This window comes from Oryzias latipes, chromosome 8 (genome assembly GCF_053564925.1).
Source record: "Oryzias latipes strain Hd-rR chromosome 8, Olatipes_Hd-rR_3.1".
NCBI lineage: Eukaryota > Metazoa > Chordata > Actinopteri > Beloniformes > Adrianichthyidae > Oryzias > Oryzias latipes.
Window position 1 is genome coordinate 21,215,827 of NC_136244.1, and position 26,459 is coordinate 21,242,285.

At 39.8% G+C, this 26,459-nt stretch overlaps 1 protein-coding gene across 8 annotated transcripts; it reads left to right on the forward strand.

Annotated features, from left to right (window-relative positions):
* gpatch8 (G patch domain containing 8) lies at nt 1-26,424 on the forward strand. 8 transcript variants are annotated; one of them, XM_020705179.3, is made up of 11 exons: nt 72-158; nt 3,345-3,422; nt 4,225-4,259; nt 7,295-7,313; nt 11,355-11,427; nt 15,753-15,794; nt 17,983-18,050; nt 18,862-18,948; nt 19,030-19,173; nt 19,277-19,413; nt 21,527-26,424. In XM_020705179.3, exons 7-11 carry the CDS (start codon nt 18,024-18,026, stop codon nt 25,380-25,382), a joined length of 4,251 nt encoding a protein of 1,416 aa, XP_020560838.1. In that variant the 5' UTR covers nt 72-158; nt 3,345-3,422; nt 4,225-4,259; nt 7,295-7,313; nt 11,355-11,427; nt 15,753-15,794; nt 17,983-18,023; the 3' UTR covers nt 25,383-26,424. The 8 variants fall into 8 exon arrangements, with proteins under 8 accessions (XP_004071628.1, XP_020560834.1, XP_078807857.1 ...); XM_020705176.3 differs by lacking the exon at nt 15,753-15,794 and having other exon boundaries at nt 63-158; XM_020705175.3 differs by lacking the exon at nt 15,753-15,794 and having other exon boundaries at nt 48-158; nt 7,295-11,427.
* Nucleotides 26,425-26,459: the final 35 nt, after the last annotated feature.

Here is a 26,459-nt window from a genome sequence, read left to right on the forward strand (position 1 = left end):
CGCTCCACAGTGGGAGTCGTTCACGAGGCGAGCATCCTCAGCGTCTCACGCGCTCATCGGACACAGTCTGAGCGAGGAGCCCAAGCTGGTGCTGCTGCTGCTGCGCTCAGAAAATGGCCGACAGGTTTTCTAGGTTTAACGAAGAGCGTGATTTTCAGGTAATTTGTGTCAAACGACCTTCAAGAAATATCACTCCACCGATTCAGGAGTATAACGTCTGAAAATTTGCGTTATTTGTAAACACGTACGTGTATTTCGGTCTGAATGTAGCACATTAGCAACACATGCTAGCATAGCTAATCCTTGTGCACTGCGGCTCTTTCGATAATAACTTCCCCCTAATGTTTCTAAATTACGTGATAAAAATTTCATTTGAGTGAGCAAACGCGTTGCCTAATTTTACAACTGTACCTATTAAATTATTGTCGAGGTATTGGAAGTCCACTGTGGCGTTTCTGACCTTGGAAATTGTGGTTGTTTATCGACATAAGCTAGCCGTATTTTGTTAGCTAGCACAGACACAGTTAGCCTGTACGCACACTGGTCTGGACAGTTGCAACACCAATGGCCATTGATTGCCATATTTTTGGACTCGTATATAAACTGCCACTTTAGTAGTTTATTGCACGCGCGGTTTACTTTGTAATTCGTTGTACATTAAATCACGCGGAGTGTAGGTTTTCAACATAAAACAACAGATTTTGAGCATTATTTGTTTATGGTAATGTGATTGATTGTCTGATGTTCCAATTTGTCTATTGTAGTTTGATTCTTATTAATAATTTTAGAGTAACGTAATCGGTTTTGTCTTATATTAAAGACCCTGTAATATGTAGTTTGGCCACTGTTTTGTTTTTGTTTGAAACTTGTTTTTCTCTTCAATATTGGTCCAGCTGTGAATAGTCTCTTTTCCGCTTAAGCTTGAAGTCTCTCCTGATTCTTTAAGCTGCATCTGTTCTTCTTTTCTTAAAAAGACATTTTGTCAGCATGTTTTAAACGAAAAACAAGAAAGGCTGAGTTGTAGGTTTCAGGAGTTTCGGCAGCTTATCTGTGACCACACCCAGGAGTCAGCAGCACAACAATGCTTGGCTAAAATAGAACATTTAATGTCTGTAATTGTTAGTATAATATTCTCATACTGGATCTTCTTCCTTTGAATCTTTATTTTAGTGTACATGGTTGCTTTTAAAACAGCTTTTGATATTGCGTTATAATACTCCATACCGACTTTGTATCAATACTGTAAACCAGACTGACTGGTTTTAAGAATAGGAGATTTTTACAGTATAACAAGTACATTTTAGCATATCATTTACCCCGCATAAATGTTTCCATTAGAATTTTCTTGACACTCGGAGTTACAGTCATTACATAGAAAAATGGGTCATTCAAAATTCTGGGGTAATTTACTGCACAGCTAAATTTCGTTCCTTTTCATATAGGCATTCGTGCAATTTTAAAAACAATTTTAAAGAGCGGTATGCTGTAATCTAAGTATTAGTCAGTTCTGGGGAATTGTTTGTATTTAGTATCTTTCATCTGACCATTTTATATGATAAAAAGCACACAAATGTCGCAGAGATAACACGTTTCTCAAAAATATTTAAATTTTAAACCAAGTTTTGTTTGGGGATTTTCAAGATTAATGGTGGGGATTTTTTTTTTTGAGGGGGTTGGGAGCCTAAAAAGGATATAATTTAAAAAAGAAAAGATGAGAGTTGAACTTCATTTATTAATCTAGCCAGAGATATGATTGTTTGCAGCAAAAGTAATTTGTATTTGATCTAGGAAAAGTGTATAAATTCTGAGGACCTTTACTTGACACAATGTAGTGTCAAGTGATTATCAGCTCTCAGAGTACCAAGCAAAAGATAAAATCTTTTTTGTTAGTCTTTATCTTCAAGTTTTGATTGGTCAAATTTGTCTTGTGGCTAAAATGACCACAAGAGGAAAACATGTTAGACTTATTTTATCTTCCTTTACAGTCAGTTTCATTTCTAACAAGATTTTGAGGGTGCAAAAATTTTAGCAGTATATTCACATGCAATAGAATTCTTTACAACCATAAACTATGTAAAAATGTTATATTGTTGTGTTTTTTCCTCTCTGTTTTTTTAGTTTAGTGCACTGCACTCACTGCTAAACTCTGTTTTTAACTGTGTTGTCAGTGTGAAGGGCTTTGCTGCGTGTTCTGAATGATTCTGTCTAGGGTAGGCCGGACACAGCACAGTGAAGCTCTGTGTGAGATCTGCTGTGAAGGCATTCATTTGCTCTGTATTCAGAAGTTTCTCCCTGACTCCATGGAATAAAGCCAGCTGCCAAGCAACATGGCCTAAGAAATTCCTGTAGCTAGTATGCTTAATATTTACCGCACAACCAGCCCATAGGCTTACTCTTTCTTATTTGATTTAGGTTGCCAGTTAAAAAGAACAATTACTTTGAAGGGATTTGTAAGTTCTCTCATCAATCTTGACAGTTATTGGAACAGCAGGGACGGTCTTTCTTCTGAGAAGGGGTGGATGCAGATCCCTCAATTGACTTGCCACAAACAATTATTTGCTTTTACAGTTTTTCTAAGAGTGGAGATTGCTGTCATATAGTAGTATTGGATTCAGGCTGATGAAGAAACCAGCTGCATAAAAATAAAGTCATTGTGGTGAGAGCAAAGCATTACTGAGAGCATTAAGGGTTCTGAACAGAAAAGGCTGATAGAGGAAGACATGAAGTAGAAGACCAAGAGCTATTGATTGGCAATAAATTAATGCTTTGTTAAAAACCAAAACTTTTACACACAATCCCTGGTTGTACTGATGAAAATGCAGTTTAGTTTAATGTAAAATGAGTTTTATTGGCAGAGCATCATTTCGCTATACTAGAATAGCTTTGCCATTTCCCCTCATGATGGAATGAAGGTGGTATGTATTTCTGTGTAGCCTTTCTTGTTTTATTTATACCTGAGTATTACTGAGAAAAAGATACTACGAAGGCTCACAATAAAGCCAACATTATATTGTGCAACATTAAAAGTACCAAATATGATGGATTTAATTCAGCTCATGCTCAAGGAGTAAAATGTGCAAAAGTTCCAAAGTACTTTAACTGTGACTAATGTGTAGCAGTAAATTTGCTTTAATTTGTGGTAATTTAGTATATTATATTAGGAATATTTATAGCAAGAATTTAAATTTATTTGTTGCATTTTATCATTAGAACTTTTTTTAAAGACTAAATTCATGTCATTCTATTAAATGCAATGGTAGTTCAACTAAATCCCAATAATCTTTGTCTTGTATTTTACTCTTTGGTTTAAAAAATGTATCTTTAAACGAATTTCTTCTCCACAGGGCGGAAATCACTTTGACCAGTATGAGGAGGGTCAGTTGGAGCTGGAGCAGGCGTCCCTGGACAAACCAATTGAATCGGTAAGTTTCTACTTGTTATCCCGCAAAGTTGGACCTGCTGTGAGAGTGGATATGATTGGTCAAGGAAAAAAACAAGTACCACACCTTTTTAATCCATTACTGTCTGTGTAGAAGCATCCAGTGTTTTCTTACACAAATGCCACCTAATCTGTAGAGTCCTTTGTTTATTTTATTTCCATTGATATTTTTTTAAGTCCCTCTTAACCCCTGTGTCCTGTTCCTGTTCCATTTATGGTGTGATATATAAAATGATGTAAATTGAAGATGATTTGTTTTATGTAAAATGTAAAGTTTTAGATTAGATTAGAAGTAACAGTCTCACTGTCATTGCTAGGTTTTAGGTCTACTAGAACGAGTGATCCTATTAGAAAGGAGTGGACAAAGCGCTGTTATTGTTGATAAAAGTTACTATAAATCACTTTTCAATGTTTTCGGTTATTTAAAAAAGCGTAACTTTGTAATGTACGTCATGAGATTATTTCTTAGATAGGGTCCAATAAAATACACTTAAATAAAAACTTAATGTAAAATGTTAATTGACAGTAAAAGAGCCAAAATAAAGTAAAACAATGTTTGCGCTATAGTGATGTCAGAGGATTTTCTTTTTCAAAATAAAGTACTCATATAGGTTCAGGAAAACAAGAGAGTCCACATTAAAGGGTGTGTGTCTTTTGTGTTTGAATGAGTGTGTATCTAAAATATGTAGCTTGAGCATTTTTTGTGTTAGTGTTAAGTGTTTTTATCTATAGGACAGATATCTTATTGTACACAACTTGGGGTGTTCGACATTTCTCTCCTGCAGCGAATTGGCCCTATTAGCTAAGCAGCAATTACCCGGTTTGTATTTGCACGCTCTGCTTCCTTACTCCTATCTTTAGGGTTCTTGTAACGCTTCTCTTTTTTCTCTCTATCTCTCTCTACTTCACCACTTTTTTCTGCTTTACTACTGTCACACTTTCCATCTGTTCTGTCCCTCTACCTCCATTTCTTGCTCCCTACCTACTACACAGTGATTCGGTGTACAGTACCCTCTGTCATTCTGTGCTGGCATGGTGCTTGTGCAACTGGGACTGCATTTTTCGCTGAAGAGGCATATCGATAATAGTGCAGGCAGCCATCTTCTCCCTGTCTCTCTTTCTCTCTGTTTATCCCCCTTTTGTCTCTGAAGCATTGTGGTGAGCAGGCCCAAACTCTTCTGTCCTCAACCCAATTTCAAAACTTCTCACAGCCACTTGAATATGCTTTGTGAACCAGTGCTGTCAGCCAGCGAGATGCTAAATGTTCATTTAATCATCAGATTTTTGGCTCTCAAATGCTACGTCTCTTCTGAAGAGACTAAAAATAAAAATTTAAAAAATTATCACATAGTTTTTAGTTGGTTTTTACTATTTATTTTGTTATTTTCCTCACGAATCCTGTAGCCGTGTTAGTGATTGAAATGTAAACATCCTTTAACAGTTTAGTTTGTATTGGCTGCACCTCAAAGCATGCCCTCAATTTGTGTGGGTTGTGGGAATGGAGTCAAGAAAAGAGGTGGCCTGCTCATCTGGCTTGAGTGGCTCTTTTGCTCCTGCGCTATTATTTGTGGAGGGGGTTGAGGGCTGCGCTGCAGCATCACATAGCTCTTTACCCATATATAGACAAATTGCTGGGGCAAAACTACTCTCCAGTATTACAAACTCATTCAAGGTAATGTATCATATTTAAAAAGCTCCATGTTTGCACAACAAGCTGTATATAGTTTTTAGATGTAATTCTTATTGAATAAATATCTGGTTCATACACAAAATGAAAACATGTGACGACGTGTTCTCTGAATCATTGGAGGATGAAAAGAAATTCAGTTGGTGTCATTAATCATTCATATTACATCTAAAATGCTATTGGAAACATTCTATTAATATAATCTTAATTTTGTCAATTGAACAATATTTCCCTCCTACGGGGCAAATTTCAAATGTAAACTTGTAACTGTAGTTTTCCACTAATCTTACTGCCTTTAGTGAATGCTCAGGCCCAGTTTCTCAGAGCCCCTCACTTGCCATTTATTGTGTGTGGTTCATAGGCAGCTAGAGGTCTGTGGTACTTTTGGGATCTCTTTTCTCTCCTTGTCTCCCTCTCTCTGGTCTTTTGATATTTTTTTTTTCTAACACTGTTTTTGCATTGCATGTATTAATTAACCTGTTAGCATTCAGTGCAGTTATCTCTGAATACTCGTCTTAATCACTACAACAGTTTTATTTCCCTCAAAGTCATTCCCCTCATCTTTCTTGTCCCCTCAAGACCCCCCCCCCCCCCCCCCGTCTCTTAATCCCACCATTCTCCATCTTCCCTTTACCCCCCCTCCTCTCCATAGCAATATGCAGTGGGCGGCCTCAGAGCCACAGAAGAAACGCATACATAAAATTGGGCTACATGATAAACTTGTGTGTTCCTAATACCATTCCTAATACAGCAGTTTGTAGCCTAAATTATTAAACTACAAAATAAATCAGCAGTTACTGGACATAACTGCATGTGTCACTTTGTCTTGCTAGATTTCTATCGCCTTATAATCTGAAGTTAAACGTCAAACAATAAATCTTTTAACTCCCTGACCTGTTTTTTTTATTATATTTGAATAACAGTGCAATTATTATATTGAGCACATAATTTAGTTGGTAAAGAGTCCTTGAGGTCCACATCTAGCTTCAAAGGGAATTGTATGTACATTGGTTTAAGAAATATAATACAAATTAGGGCTGCACAATATGAAGAAAACTTGCGATATGCGATATGAGGGATTAATATTGCGATAACGATATAATTTGCGGTATATAAACAAATAGGGAAACAACCAAAAACATCATTCCCATTTTATTGCAACAGTTTAAGAATTGTACTCCAAATGACCCTCGTTGACATAGGATGGAACATCTAACATAAAAGGGCTAAAGAGTCTATCCGATTGGTCAAATGCATAAAGGGATTTATTTGATTCGTTAAATAATTTAAGCTGCCATAAGATTGTTTTAGCACATCTAAGGTAACCATTTATTGCAATTTTTGCTGTGTTTTGCGATATGCATATTGCACAGCTTGATCTTGCGATAACGATAAATTTGCGGTATATTGTGCAGGCCTAATACAAATATACAATCCTAAACATTCAGCTAAACTACTTCACATAATTTAGCTAAATTTACAGCATTTGAATTTGGTAATTAAAATATTTGGGTAAGTGTGATTCTTTAATTATTTGTTTTAAATAAACTGGATTTCTTCAATGTTTTACATCAGTTAAATAATAAAAACATTAAAGATTTGAGAAATAATCTAATGTGAATTTTTCTGCACATGGTGTGTGTGGCAGCTCCCTGTGGTGTCTGTCTCTTTTTACGGAATACTGACTGTGGAATCGGTCAAGGAAAGTGACAGAAAGACTTCTTAATTTACTCTAACAAGTGTTAGCATTGCCCTGGCTATTTTTTTGTTTACAGTTTTGAACAGCTATAAACAACAACCAATAAAAATGGCTCAATAACTTACATTAAAGCTTAAAGTTCTGAGGTCTCTAGATGGGGTCCCCTGCATATCACTCCCCTTTGTCTACATTTTTTGCCATGCAATGTGCAGATGGACAGCACATTGCATATCCCTTTAAAAGGTCACTTTTGTTTTTATAACAGTTATATTTATTTTCTTTCTTCTGTATTAACAGTCCGTTGGTGGATTAATTGAAATGCCTACCTTTTCTGTTTGTATGTAGTATTATGTTCATTTAAAGGCAGAGAGATATGTATTTGTAAGAGCTAGAGAAGCTAGCAGAATTGCAGTTGAAAGCGTTTGGCTGGTTTCTTACGTTGTGTTACGTGTGACTGTTTTTTTGACAGCCCAGTATTTTAAAGCCAGGTTCGTATGGAAATGCCTTCACTCCACTTGCACTGCTGTTGGACTCGTCGTCGTTGCTTTCATCCGTCTGTCTTATTCTTTTGGTGCAATCATCTGTTTTTCAACACCTAGACTGCACCTCATCTCTGCCCTCTAACACGGCTCATTTTGACCTAATCTCTTGATTGTTCACAATTGCAAGCTGTTGCCTCATCCAACCTGTTTTTCTTATTTTTGTTTTAGAATATTCTATGTGCTATGGGTTTAGTAATTATTTTTTTTGTTATAATTTTTCCGTGGTGTGAAAAAATTGAACTTAAAAATGAAGAAGCCAAACAAACTTTTATATGCGGCCAGTTTGATAGAAATCTATTTTCTACCGTAGGCAACTCAAGGGCCCACTAAACTACAATATTTGTACTACTAAAAGGATTTTTTTGTCATACCGCAGTAAAGCTAAGGATCAATATCTGCTTATGGCAGGAGTATTGTTTTTTTTCATATTTTACAAAACTTTTACACTAGTTTGAGGCAAATTGCATGACCAGACATTCCTTTTACTCTTCTATCGTAAAAAGTATGTGTAGGTTTAGTGTTGTTGTAAACTTACTTAATCAAAAAAAAAAATTCCAGACGGTGTATGAAAAAAGTGGATAGTAATCATTATTGTAACTTACATTTTGTAGAGCATAAATACTGCTACTACAGTCTTATTCAGTATATCAAATATACCATTAACCAATGAGGCACACCAACCACAATCTACCATGATATTGAGCAGGCAGCAGTTTGCTCTCTATAAAAAAATGTTGAAACTTGAAAAAACATTTCCAGTGCAACCTTAAGGGCAGAGATGCAGTGTATGCTGTGTGTTGTGATTAGCACTCCCTTCACATGCTCTAACCCATTCAAGCCCGGCTCACTTCTACTACCCAAAAACTCAACCCTCATTATGGCTCAGCCTGCTCTGTTCTGCTCGTTTTCCCAACCTCCTCTTGTCAAAAAGGAACTAATTGAGCCCTGTTGAGCCATCACCTTCCTCGCTGTGCCTGATTCACATGAGACTAACACAGTTGGAGTTTCGTGACCCTGCTCTCCACCTCCAACCCACCCTCTATGTATGTTCCACCTACAGTGCGCTATTAACACCGACGACTCTTTTTGTTAAAACTTTTAACAAAAAGCTGCATGCTGTTTTTATTTTATCCCTGTTTTGTTCCAGTCCCCTCACTTTCTGTTTAAATTTAATGTTAGTCTCTTTGTGATCATAAGTATTATTTGTTTGGTTTGTATGTTTTTGATAGAATGCAACACTAGTGAATGTTCGACATGCTTGGAATAGTTACTTTTACAACAGAAAACACAACTTGGAAGGAACTATCAGTGTATATTTGTGCTTGAAATTGTACTGTAGTATGTAGTAGTGGGACAGTCGTGCATATTACCAGATGATTGTTTTTTCCTGGCCCATATTAGGGTATAAAAAGCTGCAGACCGCACATTTTTGGCCCTTAGTGTGCTAACAATTCCTGTACACAGTAGAGCAAAAAGTATGTGGAAGTCACCAGCTCTGTATGTTGTCCCACCTAAAAAGATTAGAGGTCTTTAATGTTCATCATCAATACACTTTAACTATGAAAGACAGAAAATAAAAAATAAATTCTATCTTCTACTTGTTACCTGTATTAATGGCACCTGTGTGAACTGGTTATCTGTAGAAAAGACACCTGTCCACACCCACAAACAGTCTGACTGAAACATCTCCACCGTGACCAAGACCAAAGAGCTGTCTAAGGACACCAGGCACAGGATTGGTTCATTCCAGTCTTGTTCAGTGAACAATCTATAATAAGCAAGCAGCTTGGTGAGAAGAGATCAATTGTTAGAAAATGGAAGGAATTCAAGATCTCTATCTTCCTCCACTTGGAACTACATGTGGGGTACAAATGATTCAAAGAATTGTGAGGAAAAAGCTCAGAACTACACAAGGGACTGGGTCAACAACCTTTAGAGAGCTTGAACGACAGTAACAAAAGTTACTTTTGGGAACGCACAACGTTGTCATAGATTCAAATCCTGCAGTGCTCCAAAGAGCCCCCTGCTTAAAGTAGTTAAATTCCGCCTTAAGTTTACTAGAGACCATCTGGATGATCCAGAGGACGATTGTGAGAGAGTCATGTGGTCAGATGAAACCCAAAAGGAACGTTTTGTTATAAACGCCACTCGTTATGTTTGTGGGAGGAAGAATGTTGAATTGCAGGACAAGAACACCGTACCCACTTAACAGGATAGGGGTGGAAATATCATGCTTTGTAGCTGCCTTTCTGCAAAGGGCACAGGACGACTGATCTGAAAGATGAATGTAGAAGCAATAAATGGTGAGATTTTGGGCAAAAGCCTCCTTCCACCAATGATGGCCTTGGGGATGAAACGTTCTAGATCTACCAGCTGGACAATTATTCTAAACACATTGCCCTGCCATTTAAAGTGTGGCTCCATAAAAGGCATTTCAAGGTTCTGGAGTGTCCTAGCCAGTCTCTGCACCTTAATCCAAGAGAGACTCTGTGGAGGGAGTTGCAAGTCTGTGTAGTCCAGGGACAATCTAGTTTAACTTCTTATATTGACCAAATTCTTATTTACTGCGCCATTATACAAATAAATTATTTAAAAATCATACAATGTAATTTCCTGGATTCTTTTTTCAAATTCTGTGAAGTTGAAATGTACCTATACTGAACATTAAAGACCTAATCTTTTTAAGTGAAACAACTTGCAGAACCTGGGACTGAAAAATACCTGTTTGCCTCAATATATGTTCTTGCATGCCTCAAAGCATCTTTGGTTGATACACATCACAAGCAACGATGTGATTAAAGTCCGTCATGTGTAGTTGCAGATATTGCCTGACCTTAATCACATTCTCGATCATGTTGTTCTTCATTTAGTTAATATTTTAATATGCAAAAAACATAAGACAAAAATAAGCACACCTAACATTAACTCATGCAAATTTTAATTCAAGGAAGTGCCAGCAGTATGTAGCTTTAGAAATGTACGGAACTTCTAAAGCTTCTCCAAACCAATCACAACTTTAACAAAGACGTCAACAGTTTTAGATTTTATACGGTAATGGTTTGAGCATTAAATTAGATGTTTATGCCACACTTTGGTTTTGATATTGAAAGTGCAAAACATGTTTGAGCCTGACGGTTGATGATGACAATAAACAAAAGATGCTGGGGGTATACAGAACATACGCAGCCTGATGAGGCTTCAAACACACTATGCGTCTCTCTTTTTATCTGCACCTCCACATGTCTTATCACTCCTGTCTTTTCTGTCCACCATGGGTCTTATAATGGTAATTCAAGGCCCATTAGTGCCACTTCTGTCTTTTCCTTTTTGCAGTTTTCTTGTCACAGCTTTTTTTGTTTGTTTCGTGGTGCTCCCTTGTCATGGTTCTAGAATCACAGCAAGCTTGGAGTTTCTGGTCTTAATTTTGTTATTGCTAGATTTCCATACCTGTTCTGTGTCACTTTTCGTGTACTGAGATCTTACTCTTTAGCAGATTATATATGTATGTGTGCGATACATATATTACCGTCCCCCTTCCCTGTTCTCCTCTCACTTAGTGGATGTAACTTGGTATGCTTCTTTTTTCAAAACATAAAATTCAAATTCCTATTTTCCCCCTTTTTTACCCTTAAAGGTATTTTTAAAACACTCCAAATGTTGGGGAACATCTTATAGTTTTTTTTTTTGGCTGTGTCCTTTCATAGTTTTCTATTATAGCAAAATCTTACCCGTCATGTAAGTTTCCAAGTTTTTATTTCACTCTGCTAACTGGCTTTACACCCTTTATATTGAAAAACACGCTGTTACATGCTGTAGGTGATGACAATAATAGCAGTGGTGATGATGGTGGTGGTGGTGGTTGTGCTGATAATGATGGAGTGATTTGAGTGCTTTTATTTTGATTTGTTTTTTCACCCGTTCCCACGGGGTATAGCTCTTCTTATTATTGGAATATTTTTGGTTTTTTTCTTCTATTCTCTTTGCTAGGATAACATTGGACATCGGCTGCTCCAGAAACATGGCTGGAAGTTGGGGCAAGGCCTTGGCAAAACCATGCAGGGTAAGGTCATGCTCAGCACTACACGATAAACACACCAATGTTTAATGTAGACTGTTAGCAAAAAAACCATTATTTCCTGTCAGTTTTCTTTCCTTTTTTTTTTCTTTTCAATTTTTAAAGTTGTGAGTTTCCTTGTCTTCTCCCACCCTTTGTCCAACCTCATCTCTTGCATGTTGCTGGGTAAAACTGCTGTTTAAAAATTCTTAATATCTGTTTTTGTCCTCCTCCTGTTCACTCAGATGTGGCTATTCTATTAGACTTAAACCCATAAATGAAAACCTCAATATTAAATGAATGTTTTGGCTATGGATTTTTCTATGTAGGATGTACTTAAAAGCACATTGGATGAAATATGGGATCCTTCTTTGTTGTCCAGAAACATTATTTTGCAGTGTATTTACTTTTATAACTTATTGAGCTTTATTCAGCATTTTTTTGCAGTGAAACAGCCTAGTAAGGTGGAGGCAGAGCTCTAAATGTAGCTGAGAACGTGGGTTGGTTTAAGCTGACTTTAAGTTCCCTTTAGCTCAGGCCTTGAAGGATCATTGGCTTGGAAGCAGTGGTGCAGAGCCTTGGCATGTTTCTACAGAGCCATTCCTTTTTTCTTTGCTGACTTCCCTGATCTCTCTTTCTTCATTTTCTTCACGTCTGGCACTTTTCTTTCTATAGCTCCAAGCACCTGTGTATTCTATCTGGAAATGGCAGTTTAAAGCATTGTCAATAAATGCGTTAGGGGCCAGGTTGATGAGTATTAGCAGTTAGTTTTAATTAAATATTTTAGGGTTAGTGGTCATTACTTTCTCCACAATATTTAGAAACTGTACAGCTAAACACTTGATAAATATTTGTCTTCAGATATTTACAGCATAAATGACTTTGAGAAAACAGTTGAGATTTTTGTCCTTCAAAATACTTTAAATATTTTCAAATTATTATTACAAGATGGTTAAGTGTTTATATTGCATCATATATCTTTCAGCTTTTAAAATAAGGTGGTCTAAAATATCACCTCTTCTAGTATTGCTTCATTGTGGTTTATTTAAAATACTACAGATAAAAGGGAAGAAATCTTTTCCTGATTTAATTTCTAAAGGAAAAAAGGTTGACAGTAACAGCTGTATAATGGCAAAACTTATTAAACTAGAATAACCACAATGTGTTCTAGCCATGTATAAGCCTAGAGTCTACAAACTGGGGCTTTTATACCATTCAATTTTGGTGTGATTGTGCTGTAATCACAGAATAGCTGCTTGCATTATTATTGAAAATAGAACAGTGTACTACAAATTGTACATGTATCATGAGCTAGTGGTAATTCCTAGCCTTGGTTGCCAAAAATAGGTATAGTTATAAGAAAAGGTATTTTCAATTGTGGGTTTTTTAAAATTAACATTCAGTTTTAGGTTTTATTTATTGAATTTCCAAGAAGACCAATTTTTTTTTTACTACAATTTAATGGTGATTTCAAATTCACATCAAAATTCTAAATAAAAATCTTCCACAAACATTGCAAAAGTGTTGAAAAAGATAGTTGACTTGTGTTGTTTCAGTTGAAGGTTTTTCTCATTCTTGTCTCCAAATTTGGTTCCCTGTGTTGTCTTGTAAGTATAATTGACGAGGCTATAGTGAGAGAGCGGAATAGACAGTAAGCTGCTTTGTTCTGGGCAGGCCTGCAAGTGTGTGGACAGCAACACAGCATTATTTTCATTTAGCTGAACCATTGAATTGCAATTTATTGGTCTAATAGGGATGCATACTTGGTGTGGGGAGAAAACCCATTGTAGGGACCGATTATGTGTTTTTTATGGCACCACTGCTGTGGTTATGTAAGTATTTGTCTTTTTGGGCCAATGAGACTTCAGCATACTGTTTCCCATTGTTCTTTAGTAATTAATGGATGCCTTTTGAAGCCTACAATCTCTGTTACACCATCTTTTAAAAAACAAACAAACTGCGGAATAACTGATTTGCTGTCTTCCCTTGCCAGGAAGGACATGATTTACTTAAAATATTGTCCCACCTTTAATTTTTTTTCTTTTTTTTTGTATTGACTTTGTTCTTATTCTTCTTTGTCTTTTTTTGCCCCTTTTTAGGTAAGGTTTGTTGACTCCTTTCTGTATGTCACAGTATGCTTGTGTGGGTGTCATTTCTTTCTCCCACTTTGCCGTTGACCTCAGTGTAACACTACTATTACAGTGTATCATAGGCTAATGGCCTCTGTCAGCTTCCTCTTCTTTGCTTTATAATCACTAAACCTTTATTTCAGTGTGCTTAAAAGTAAAGTGCTTTGAGAGTAAAGATCCATCTGAAATCAAGGTAGATCTAGGAAGTCATGATTTCACCACATTCCCTAGAATAATCATCGCCATCTGTATTAGATTTTTCTTCTTTGAGTTTCCGTGGCTGATGTTGGGTAATCTGACTGGCTGTAACCACGGCTCAGACTTTGAATGGCTTGCCAAGTAGACAAGTTTCCCCCTCTGCCTGTTTGCCTGTTTCTACCTCTAAACCTGTGAAATTTTGTACATGTATGTGTGAACATTACGTGGAACTGTGACGGGTGTGCGTGCGTGTGCCTCTGCTACTTACCGGGCCAGAGTCAACTTACAGGGAAACCTCTCCACACTTCTACACACCAAGTCTCTCCCCACAGTTACAGGCTACCATCCTCCCCCTGTTTCATTGCTCCTCCTATTCAGCATGTTTGTCACAGAGGTGCACTACTGCCTGCCTTAGACTTTTACCTAGCAGGGGTTTTCAGCAGTGTTGGAGGTGGATCATTAAACCATCACATTTGTGGGATAAGTTCATTTTAAATAGTAGTTGAGTCTTGCTGCTGCTGCTCTATTTTTTTGTAAGTTGCTCTTTTGTAGCTAATTGAAATAAACTCAAAGCACTGCTCAAAACCTTGCTGGCTCTTTCCTTGGGTACATTGTTTTGTTTGTCATGTGTTCTCTTGTTGCTGGGTGTGACGCACCCCAGGTTGCCGGCTCTAGTGTAGAAAGGCAACGAGAGACTTGGGGAAACTTTCTATCTGGGCTGAACAGTAGGTGAAAGGCCAAAAGTTCAGAGGGGGAAAATGGTGGTCATCCCTTTAAAAACTTCTGAGGCTAACCGTGATTATGTATGCTTTATATTCTGGATGTTTATAAAACATACATGTTTTATAATGTCTAAACAGATGTAGTATCAGACTTTGCTGTTATTCCCTTAATTAGTAGTAACTACCAAAAACATTAATTTGTCAAAGAAAAGTTTCTTCTTCTTTCCTAGAATATGACGGGGATTTTGGGTTTATACATAAATTACATCCTGTTTGCGTTACTGTATGCTCCTTTTCCACTAAAAGGACTTGATAGTCTTGACCATCACATTACAAGAGCCCTGCTTTCCCACTGTGTGGTACGGTTAAGGAAGGATCCAATGTAGATGATTAAAAGGGGAACAGGTTCATCATTTTCTAAGTGTGTCTAAAATATGCTGTTACTTTTACAGAACAATAGAATTTCTGAGTTGTTTTTGAATTTATTTATTTATTTAAGGATTACCATGCGTTGTAGCATTCAGTTTATACAGTGCAGACATATTTCAGTAATACCCCCCTGAAATGTTACTATCAGAATATGCATGGTGTACTGCAGATGGCGATGAATAAGTACATATTCAGAACCGGTGGCAGCTTTAAATGTCTTATCTTGCTAGTTATAAGATCCTTTAGTGGAAAAGACTTGGGGCCTATTTATAGCACACCAGTTGGGCTGTGCCATGGCGTAAACACAGCAGGAGGTTGATTGCTCGCCGTCCCCGTTTCCACTAATAAACTGTTTTTTTCCACCATTGCTCAGAAATGGCATATACATACACCAATACAGTAGAGAGTGGTGTTTACTATTGGTTCCACTTTCTTGTTCATGACTTAGGGAGCCAGTGCCTTGGCAAACCTCTGCAGGGTGAGCCAGTGCCCAGGGATGACACCAGAGTGATCACATTTACCAAAATAGCCATACTTTGGCTCTACCCAACTGGTGTGCTGGGAATAGGCCTGTAGATTTAGTTTTCTTCCAGGAGCTCATTGAATACATGAAGATACCACATTGAAGGCCTGGGGACTGGGACAAGTGGTTTGGAGAGAGTTGTGAGAGGAAATCCCTGTAAGCACCTAGCCCTAAAAGAAGGGATGAGGTGGGTGGGGTTAAGGGGTATCACTTGGAAGTTCTTCTGCTAATGAACACCCCTAAACCTCACAGCCACACTCCCAATCCCACCCTCCCTACTTTTTGTGCCTCAATCTTCCTGCTTAACCAATTGGTGTTTCTTTTTTACAGCGATTTGATCCTGCCCATGTTGTGCTGATGGTAAACTTAGTGGTAAATGTTATTTTATCCCCCAATTGAAATGTTTTTTCTGTTTGTTTTAATTTTTCCCATTGTTTTCGTTTTCCTCTCATCAGAGCACCAATGCTACATAGGCTTTCAATTATCTCTGTATTAGTCTTCATTCTGCTGCTTGTATATTACCATGCATCTTTATTACTATTAGAATATTGTCATTTTGTTTGTTTTCAGTTTTTTTTAACCTTGTGATTCACACCTTGTGATTTAGATGCACATTGTTTTTGTCTGGTCCCTTTGTTTTCCACTGGAATGGGTAATGTGGAAGTATTGTCACTGTGTTTAAAGACTGGTGCTAGTTTGGGATGACTGTACATGTCTATGAATCTTTAATTCTGGGCCTTGCTTGTGACTCCATTCAGACAGATCACTGCAGTGGCTGGCTTGCAGGCAAAACCGTTTATGGTTTCACTTCTCTTTTCATGTCAGGGAAAGAGCGTGAACCAACAAGTCTATCAGTAGACTCTCAGTAGTCTTGTGATCTTTAAAAATCACACAAACGGCCCTTTCGTCTCACTCTGTCGGTTAAGTAAGAGCATCTATAAATAGACAATCAAAACAAGTTATTAGGCATGAAGCCGACAGACACTGCATTGGATCTGAACGCCCAGGCAGGCCAGTACATGTTATAATGTCCATACATCTATGATTTCAGAATTAATACGTCATTGGGCTGTGATGACTAAATATATGAAGGAAAGCATTGGAGTGATCAATGATTATTAACAGCTGCCTGGAAGCATCTGCACTCTTTATTTCAATAGATTAATATTTAAGCATGAACCTTAAAAGACATAGCCACTGTCCTTTTCTCTTTTTATTTTTTAGAAATTACTTTACCTTATTTTAAATTATTATGATATAAACTACTCCTCTAAGGTAAATATTAGCCAAAATTGATGAAAAAGATTATGGTTGCCAAAACTGAACCTAAAATTGTAGATTTTGGGGTTTCCATATGCCCAATGGTATACAATGATTTAATAAAAATGAGAACTTATTTTAAAATATAGGGGGGGTAGAGTGAAGGAAAAAAACTGAAACCAAACTAAATTGATGATCACTACCAGTAAGATCGGTTGCTGTTTGTGGCTGGCATCAGGAGCAGCAGACTAGCCCAAATTCTTTTTATGCCTTTTTCTTTTGAGATTCCCTTGCTTTTCTATATGTCCGTGTGCCCCCTCCTTCCTTTCCCACCTACTCATATCCATGTTATACCAGGTAAGTATCCTCATCCTTCGCACAGTCACCATGGCGACACCTGGCCTGTGACGTCATTTTGCTGTAGTTCAGTGCTTGTGTCTTTTTTTTTTTCTCTCTATCTCTGCTTTGTTTGGCTGATTATGAGTGGAATAAGCAGTTCTGTTTCAATCAAGTAGTCATGTTTTTTATCTCTATATTATTTGTTTTTACTGGTGTTTATTTTTTTGTACCTATTTTTTCTCCTGTTAATTTCTTTCTGGTCTAGCTCTTTTCACAGCTTGCATAACAGACTTGAAAACAATCTCTGAAATCTTGACCTGGGGACAGTGAGCGGCTTGTAACGTTTGGGCAGTAAGCGGACAGTTCAGAGACATGATGCAACAAGCCTTTGATAGAACTACAGGGCTCTGGTTCCCTCATCAAGGACATGGCAGGCTTGTTGTTATCTCTCCACACACAACAAACAACACTCACTTCCTCCGATTGCTGCATCCTACATAAACCTGGTTTTCAGGTTTTACAGGCCTGCATCAGTGACGGAACTGAGGGCGATGTGTGGGTGGAACTGCAGCACTAAACGCACTAAAACAAACTTACGTTAAGCTTTTTTTATTATTGCTCCTAATTTTCTACTTTATGCACAGGTGAACAGTACCGAAAGCCTTGTCTTCATTTTGTCCACTCTGATTTAAAATAATCTGTTTCTGACGTAAGTCATCCCAAATGCAGCTGAAGCAGCCATGTCAAATAAAGTCTTAAGTTTCATAGTTGGTGACGAAAGTAAGCTGTGAGAATGGCTGGTGTTTGATTCACTGTAGCTTTCTGGTCTCTGCACTCAAAGGCAAATTCTCTAACCCCAGCACCCTATGCTCTAAAAAAAAAAACAGGCTGCCTCCGAGTTTTTCCTCCACCAGAGTTTAAGAAACTCAACTACTCCTCTTTCTGTCTGTTTCTCCATCAGGACGCACTGACCCTGTACCCATTATTGTTAAATATGATGTCATGGGAATGGGACGGATGGAGATGGAGGTAAAAGGCTCATTTGGTTTGTTTGTGTTTATGTTGGGTTTTAATGACAGCGACTGTAAAGAAGGATAATCATTAAGATGTGTGCATAGAACATCTGTATGTTTAACAAAGCTCTAGTAAGTTGCTGAAGTAAAGGGTCAAAGACCCTCTCTGATGAAAATTGTAGTTCTAACATTTTGTGGCACTTTTCTGATGATCTTAGACATTAATTAAGAAAATTCAGCTCACAATTTCCCTTCTGAGAATTTTTGTATTCAAATAATTCGGAATCAGGAGCAGACCAAAAAAAAAAAACAGTTGCAAAATCAGAATGGGTCTTTAAGCGAAATAAACCTATAGAACACATTATTTTCATCCTTGTTGTCTTATTGACCTTGTTTTTTATGGTCACAACCTCATAATTTCTATACTTTATATTTGTGTGTGGCGGCAGTAGCATGTAATCAAATCAAACCAAATTTTATTTATAAAGCACTCCTCAAGGCAAAGTGCTTTACATGCCTAAAACCATTAAAAAAAAGTATATAAAATACACTCTTCAGCCTCCTGACTCTCCACACCCAACATAGTGAAACACAAAATGACAGAAAACTGAAAATAGATCTAGGAATTGAAGTGGATTCTCCGTATCCAACCTTAGTGGTTTGATTTAGGAAAATATAAAAATGAAAAAATTATTCGGTTATCATTACAACATACCTAAATAGATATTTTTGTTGGTTGGCAGATAAAGTAGTGTCAGCTGCCTTTGTTGTCTGATGAAGGGTTTTATTTATTTCCAGAGCTGAAGTTGCTGTGTTTGTTGTTGTAGTTGGACTATGCAGAAGATGCCACAGAGAAGAGGAGAGTGCTTGAAGTGGAAAAAGAGGACACGGAGGAACTGCGGCAGAAATACAAAGTGCGACTCCTCAGCTTATGGAGTCACAGTGTTCTCGTAGAAATGTGTCTGTATTCATATTTTGCTCCTCACCAATATTAGGACCAAGTGGAAAAGGAGAAAGCCATTGCAAAGGCTCTGGAAGATTTGAGAGCAAACTTCTACTGTGAGCTTTGTGACAAGCAGTACACCAAACACCAGGAATTTGACAACCACATCAACTCCTATGATCACGCGCACAAGCAGGTACCCAGAACAGAATAATGCAGATCCGTTATGATATCGACACATGAAGGAACTTGATACAGACGGACTGATTCTAACTCCTCTGTTGCTTTCATGCTTGCAGAGGCTGAAAGAGCTAAAACAGAGAGAGTTTGCTCGTAATGTATCGTCTCGTTCTCGGAAAGATGAAAAGAAGCAAGAAAAGATGTTGCGGCGACTGCATGAGCTGGCTGAGCAGAGAAAACAGGACAAGCAGAACAGGTGAGATTTTGCTCCTTGAGTGCCCTCTGCCTGCTGGCTTTGATATTTATTGAAGAAAGCAGGACTTGGAAGATGTCGCCCCCTGTGGAAGGTTTAACTAAGATTGTTTAGGATGTGATCCATTTTTGAATCAAACTCGCATTTTCCTTTTTCCTAAGTTATACTTTTTGGGATTGAAGATGTCTGTTTACCAAAAATAACAGCTCAAAAAATTCTTGTAGATTCATCACGTGACTGTCAAAGACAGTTTGTTTTGTTTTTGGCTCTTTTTACCCCCCAAATCATAAACATAACCATAATCTAGGGGTGTTAACCCTTAGGAGTTCAGGGTCTAGTTGGCTGTTTTTGTTTTATTTTGTTGTTGTTTTATTTTTTTAATTTTGCGATTATGTCTACACCTCAAAAGTATTTACCTTGCTATACTGGAATCTTATTATTTTTTTTAAGTCTCAACCTCACTTATGTAATTGTAAGAAAAAAAAAAACTATTTTGTTGTTTTGCCATACTGAAGCTAAAATCAAGCAAAAAAACTAAATCTGAGTTAGAACATTTTTGTTGGTTTTACAGTGAAAATCACAGAATGTTTAGCAAACCTCTATTTAAAATGTTTTTACATTTTTACTTTCCAAAAAAAAATTTATAACTTACAAATTGCAACTCCTATAAACCAAAAAATCCAAAACAGAAACTAAACATACACAGTATTTAAAAAAAACATATTTCAATTATTTTTTCATTATCTTGCTTGATTCATAAAGGCAACAAAAAAAGAATAATATTAAAAAGCTAGATTGTAACCAAAATTCCACATAGTTCAGCATAGTTTTAGGGCAACTTTATAAAATACTATGCTGAAATTTTGCAAGCAACAAATCTAATATGTGCCTTGTAAAATGCAGCCAGTGTCCTAAAACTAGCTTTAAAACAAAATAAAGACACAAACCATTTATAGCTTTCTTGGAAAACAAAAATTCAACTGAACACACCTGACCACAGCACTAACATGTTCAGAATTTGGGTGAACAACAAAGCTATGTACAAATTTGACGGCTTTTACATAAAAATGCAGGGATACTTAAGGGAGTTTTCTTTTTTACAATAATAATAATATTCACAATAAGAACCCACACAAATGAATTGTGCCAAAAACCGTTTGTCCAGTTGCACACACACAGCTCGGACATTTCCACATTTTGTCCACCTGGGGGCAGCATTTGCACTTCTGTCTTCCTTTGTAGGAGTTTTTGTCATCTTTTGGGAGAATGGTTACAAGAGTGTGACCAGCCTTGCTGCTCTGTGGAAACACCACAAAGCTGATCCACCCTCTTCACCATGAAGTCCTGGTGTGGCTCTGCTCATCTCACATCATCTAACTATTCACTAAACACTCAAATTTCTCCAATTCTTCTACTTGTAAAACATTTCACTGCTACCTCTCCTGCCTTGTTCAAATGCTTTAAAGTTGCACAATCAGTCAACAGCGTGAAATGTATTGATTGGTTTGTGTAGTGACTTTTTAACTAAATGTTATAAAGGGAGATTTCACACTTTTGGCTCACAAGCGTCGTCAGCTCTGTGATTTCCTGAAACAAATGCGCATCAGGTCAGTTATGTGACGGGAAACATGCAGAAAGAAATCTTTTTAAATTACACCTAAGTAAAACACAACTAAAACTACAATTGGTACATAGTTTGAAGCCCCTACCTATAAAAATAAACCACTTAAAATGGACAGCCTTTAAAATAGGTCATGTGATTTGGACGCTCAAGAGCAGAGGGAATATTATTAAGATTGTTTTTGGACAAATGGATGCACAATCACTGTATCTAAAAAAAGTGACATTTATTAAAACAGCTTCCTATTGTCTTTGAGCATCCACAAATATCTGTTTTTTCAGTGAGTAGCAGAAAAATCACACCTTGTGGAACAACATATCAATGCCTACATTAAAAAAAAGTTTTAAACTGGTGGTTATTCAGAAGTCACACACTTGTTTATTAGTATCCCTGTAAACATTTTTGACAATTCTGTTGTCAAAAAATGCTAAAACACAACAAGCAAACCAACTGTTCTTCATAATCAATGGCATCCTGTTTGCTTTTGTGTTGCAGGACTCCAGGAAGTGGACCAATGTTCAAAACAACCACAGTGGCCGTCGATGGAGAGAAGTTAGAAGATGGCGATAACATGGCAGTTGAAACCCCTGTTTTGACTGATGCTATTCTGGAGGCAGCACCGTTAGAAAAAACGGGTCAGTCCTCTCCAAAACCAGGCCCTGCTATTAGTTTTTCTCTGGGGAGAACCACCTCCTTGTCTCCAACCCCCAGTGGCTCCTCCAAATTGGGCGTGTCATTCTCTTTTGCCAAGAAAGCCCCAGTGAAGTTGGAGACGGCTGCTGCCGTTTTCACTGATCCCTGTGAGGAGGTTCCAGAGGGAGAGGAGATCCAGGAGGGAGATAAGGCTGTGGGACAAGAAGAAACCTCAGGGTGCAGCACGGACAGCCAAAAAGAAGGATCCGGAGGAGAGGGAGGAGAGGGAGATGGTGCAACTGGGGTTGACGATATGCAGCAACCTGATAACGGAGGCTCACTGGCCTCCACGCTCAACAAATTGAAGATGATGATGAAAAAAGAGGAAGGATATACTGGACAGGAGCCGCAATACTACCATTATGTACCTCCTGCCCATTGCAGAGTAAAACCACACTTTCAGTTTTTGCTGTTCATGAAGGCTTCTGATCAGAATCACAGCAAAGAGGACGAGGAAGACGATGGTCAAGAGATGCTAGAGGAGAAAAACTGTGAAAAAAGTTCAGACCCGAAGGAGTCTAACACTGCAGAGCGTGAAGACAACAAAGAGCAAGGAAATGACGCTTTAACTACTGAGCCGGAACCAGCTCCTGCATCACCCAAGGTGAAAACAGAAGAAGAAGCCTCTATGTGTGCAGTAGACACAACTCCAACTGCAACAACTTCAGCCGTGACCGCTTCTACCCAGAAAGGCGAAGAAGCGGTCACGGCTGATAAAACGAATTTAAACACTGGTCCAAAAATCCCCACCGGTCCTTTCTTCCCTGTCCTGAGTAAAGATGAAAGCACCACCCTTCAGTGGCCGACGGAGCTGCTAGAATTCACCGCAGCTCAACCCTCCCTGTCTTACAGTTGTAACCCGCTCTATTTTGATTTCAAACTGTCGAGAAACAAAAGGATGCACGGTGGGAAAGCGGTCAAGCCCCCAAAGTCTGGTGAAGAGGCGGGAAACAAGAGGCAAGAGGGAAGTGCCGCAGCAGCTGAAGCTGACGCAGCGGCTAACCCTGGGATGAGCGCTGATGCGGACAAACCGGTGGCAAAAGGAGATCCCGGCCCGTCGGAAAGCGGCGAGCAAAAGCCCACAACTGCCGGTGGTAGTGCAAAGAAAAAAAAGAAGAAGAAAAAGCACAAGAAGTCTGCAAAGCATTCAAAACGAAAAGGGAAAGACAAAGCTCCAGGAGAGGAAGCTGAGGGCGAAACTGAGGTGACTCAGGAAAAGCCCAAGAAGAAGAAAAAACACAAACGGAAGAAGAGCAAAAACAAGAATCCAGATCAAGAGGAAACTGCTGGTGATGAAAAAGAGAACGTGAAAGCAAAATCTGAAGATAAAGCTGTGGCTTCCTCCATTCAGTCAACAACAGGAGCGAAAGAAACTGGAGGAGTGGAACTGGGAAAGAGAAAACGTCCCGCCAAGGAAGTGCCTGCCAAGCCTGGAGCGGAGGACGGAGGAGCGGGAAAAAGTTGTGAGAAGAGCAACTCCTCAGAGGAGCACAGTGGCTCAAAGAGACACAAGAACGACCCCAGTGCTTCTCAGAGTGCCTCATGCTCCACCTCTGCTCGCAAGAGCCCCGGTCATGGTAGACCCCCCAGCAGTGAGAGTGAAGAAGAGGGCAGCTCCAATACCCAGCGCTCACGGCACCGCAGGCTAAGCCCACGGGAACAGCGACGACACCACAGCGAAGAATCCAAGAGGTCCTGCAGCCGCTCTTCCAGACGAGGGGAAAGGCGGGGCAGCAGTCGACGCCATCACCGTGGTCAAGCATCCCGGAGTCGCTCCTACTCGAGCAGCTCTGAGCGTTCCTCTGCAGGAAGCAGCGCCTACAGCCACCGCAGCCGCAGCTACTCGGACAGCTACAGTGACTACAGCACAGAAGGCCACAGGCGAAGGCGCTCCAAACGGTCGTCAGACTCTGAGTACGAGCACAGGGGGAGCCGCAGGCGATCACGAAGACGCGAGTACTCCTCCTCCTCCTCGGAAGACTCCCGCTCACGATCGCGCAGCTACAGCCGCCGGAAAAGGCACAGACGACACCGGCGAAGCAGCTCGCGAAGTTCCAGCAGCTGGAGCCGCAGCACCAGTGCGAGGTCTTACAGGCGGAGCTACAGCCGAAGTCGCAGCTCTGCTAGCCGCTCTTCCAGTTCAAACAAAGGCTCCCCTCACCGGCGAAGCACCAGAGACCGGGGGGACAGTGACACCGCTCGCAGAGACTTCAACCGCTCTTGCATCTACCGCTCCCAGTCTCCGAGGACATCGTCGTCACGAGGCCTCAGCCGGAACCCCTCCAGCTCGCAGGCACTGCGGTCTGGGCCATCCCGGGATGCAGGGGAGCAGAAAAACAGTCTTACTGCACGGCAGCTGCTGGAAAAAGTTCAGTCCAAGAAAAGTTCCGATGATTCTTCCTCAGGAACAAAATCTGGGATTAAGATCAAGGATCCACCGCAGGGCTATTTTGGTCCAAAACTACCCCCAACCCTGGGAAGCAAAGCCATGTTGCCACTATACGGCAAACTGCTGGCGGGGAAGAAACCTATAATTCCCCTGACCAGACCTGATGATGGAGACAAATATGGACTGGGAAAAGGCTCGGATGAGAAAGAGGTCATCCTGGTAGAGCCCATCAGAGAGTTTCCTCCCCCACCACCACCTCCAGCTCCACCCGTGCAGAAGGTGGAAGAGATGCCACAGACTACAGTCACACAAGAGGAGACACAGCAGCTCCCCACCCCAGAGGATCAAGTCCACCAAGAAAACCGGCCGTTGTATGAGCAGGATTCTTCCATAATGATGCCCCAGTACCAGCTAGAACCCGGACAGGACCCGTCCCAGAACCCCGTAATGGAGTCCATGATGCCCGAGATGCAGCAGCAACAGCAGCCCCCAATGCACGCCTACCCCGCTTACCCGCCTCCCAATTTGGAAGAAGATGGGATGGAGGCGGAGGAGGACGGGCTGGCTCCTTTGGAGAGTCAGCCCATCACGTTCACGCCCGAGGAGATGGAGAAGTACAGCAAGCTGCAGCAGGCGGCACAGCAGCACATTCAGCAGCAGCTTTTGGCCAAACAGGTCAAAGCCTTTCCCTCTGCCGCAGCAGCCGCCGCCGCAGCCGCCGCCGCAGCTGCCAATTTGGCGCCCGCCCCCCCTCCACCAACGCTCCAGCAGATACACATTCAACAGCCGGCTGTGTCTGTAGCGTCCGGCACATCCATCGCCACAGTCCAACACGCCATTCTGCAGCATCACGCAGCTACCGCCGCGGCGATGGGCCTCCACCCGGCGCACGCACACCACCATCATCCTGCACACGCCCAGCTGGCCCAGGTTCATCACATTCCCCAGCACCACCTTACCCCCATCTCCCTGTCTCCTCTGGGTCATTCGCTCAGTCACTCTTTGGGGCATTCTCTGGGACACGCGGGTTTGATTCCCACACACCACACGGCCTTCCTTTCTGGTCAACCCATCCACATTATTCCCGCCTCCGCACTTCACCACACCCCTCTGGCGCTCCACCATGTTCCACACGCGGCCCTTTATCCTGCGCTCTTCGCACCTCGCCCCTCCCAGGCTGCTGCCGCGGCGGCTCTCCAGCTCCACCCGCTTCTACACCCAATTTTTTCAGGGCAGGACCTCCAGCACCCCCCTAACCATGGATCCTGAGGGGTGCTCAAAGGATCTTCACTTTTGGTTTTCGGTTAAACGTACAGGTGGGGGTTCCGGTGGGAAGACTGACTGATGACGTCAGTATAAAATATTGAGCATTAAGCAGAAGTATTATTATGACATGAATACTCTCCACAGATTAGTCCTTTTGCCAGACTTGGGTTTTGTAGTGAAACTAACATCTTGAACCTGTCAAATCAGTTTTGTTTTTCCAGACTTTAAGATCTTCAGCTCCAATATGGGATGAGATATTGAAAAAGTAAACTACTGGACCTTTTTATAACATTATGTTCCAGTTTTTTTGGGGGGCTTATTTTACTTTTTGATAGCCAGAGAGACTCATTATGGCTAAGAATAAATTAAAAAAATTTGGAGACGGCAAAAATAAAGTGGTTTCGTCCCAGAATGAAACAAATAATGCTGTGCAACAGGATGTTTTCAAAAAAAAAATCTAATTTTTAGGGTTTGTTGTCCTTTTCTCGGTCTCACAATATGTAATGCAGTACCGTGTACATATATCAATGTATAATGTAAAGAAACCCACCGTTTATAACCATATAAAAGTTCAAAAGTGGTGTTGAGCTGGCATGTTGCCGAAGGAAATGTGAGGGTTTTGATATGCGACACACTTAAAGCAAACTTTATGTCCCTTGTTTTGAGGGCACATGTGAAAAAAAAAATTGCACTGAAATCTGTACATCAAAGTGGTGCTTTTGCATCATGTAACAATAACCTTGTAGAATACTGCAATAATGTTTTTTTGTTTTAAATTATTTTGGAAAAAAAAAAAGTCTCTTCAAACGAAGGGCTAGATTTTTTTGGCTTTTGTGTAATTTTGTAAATAAAAGTGCTGTAGATGATGAACGCTCAAGAGGGTTGAAGAAGCAGACGTGGGTTTCTAAATTCTTCCAGCTGAGGGGGGCTGGGACAGCAAACGGGTGGTCTTGTCTGTCAGTAGCAACTATGTATTTTTAAAAAAAACATAACTTTGTTCCAAAAAAGAAATAAAAATCTGGAGTTTCCTGTGTTTTATCCAGAACGTGTCTGTGAAATTCTATTCTTTTTTTCATTTTG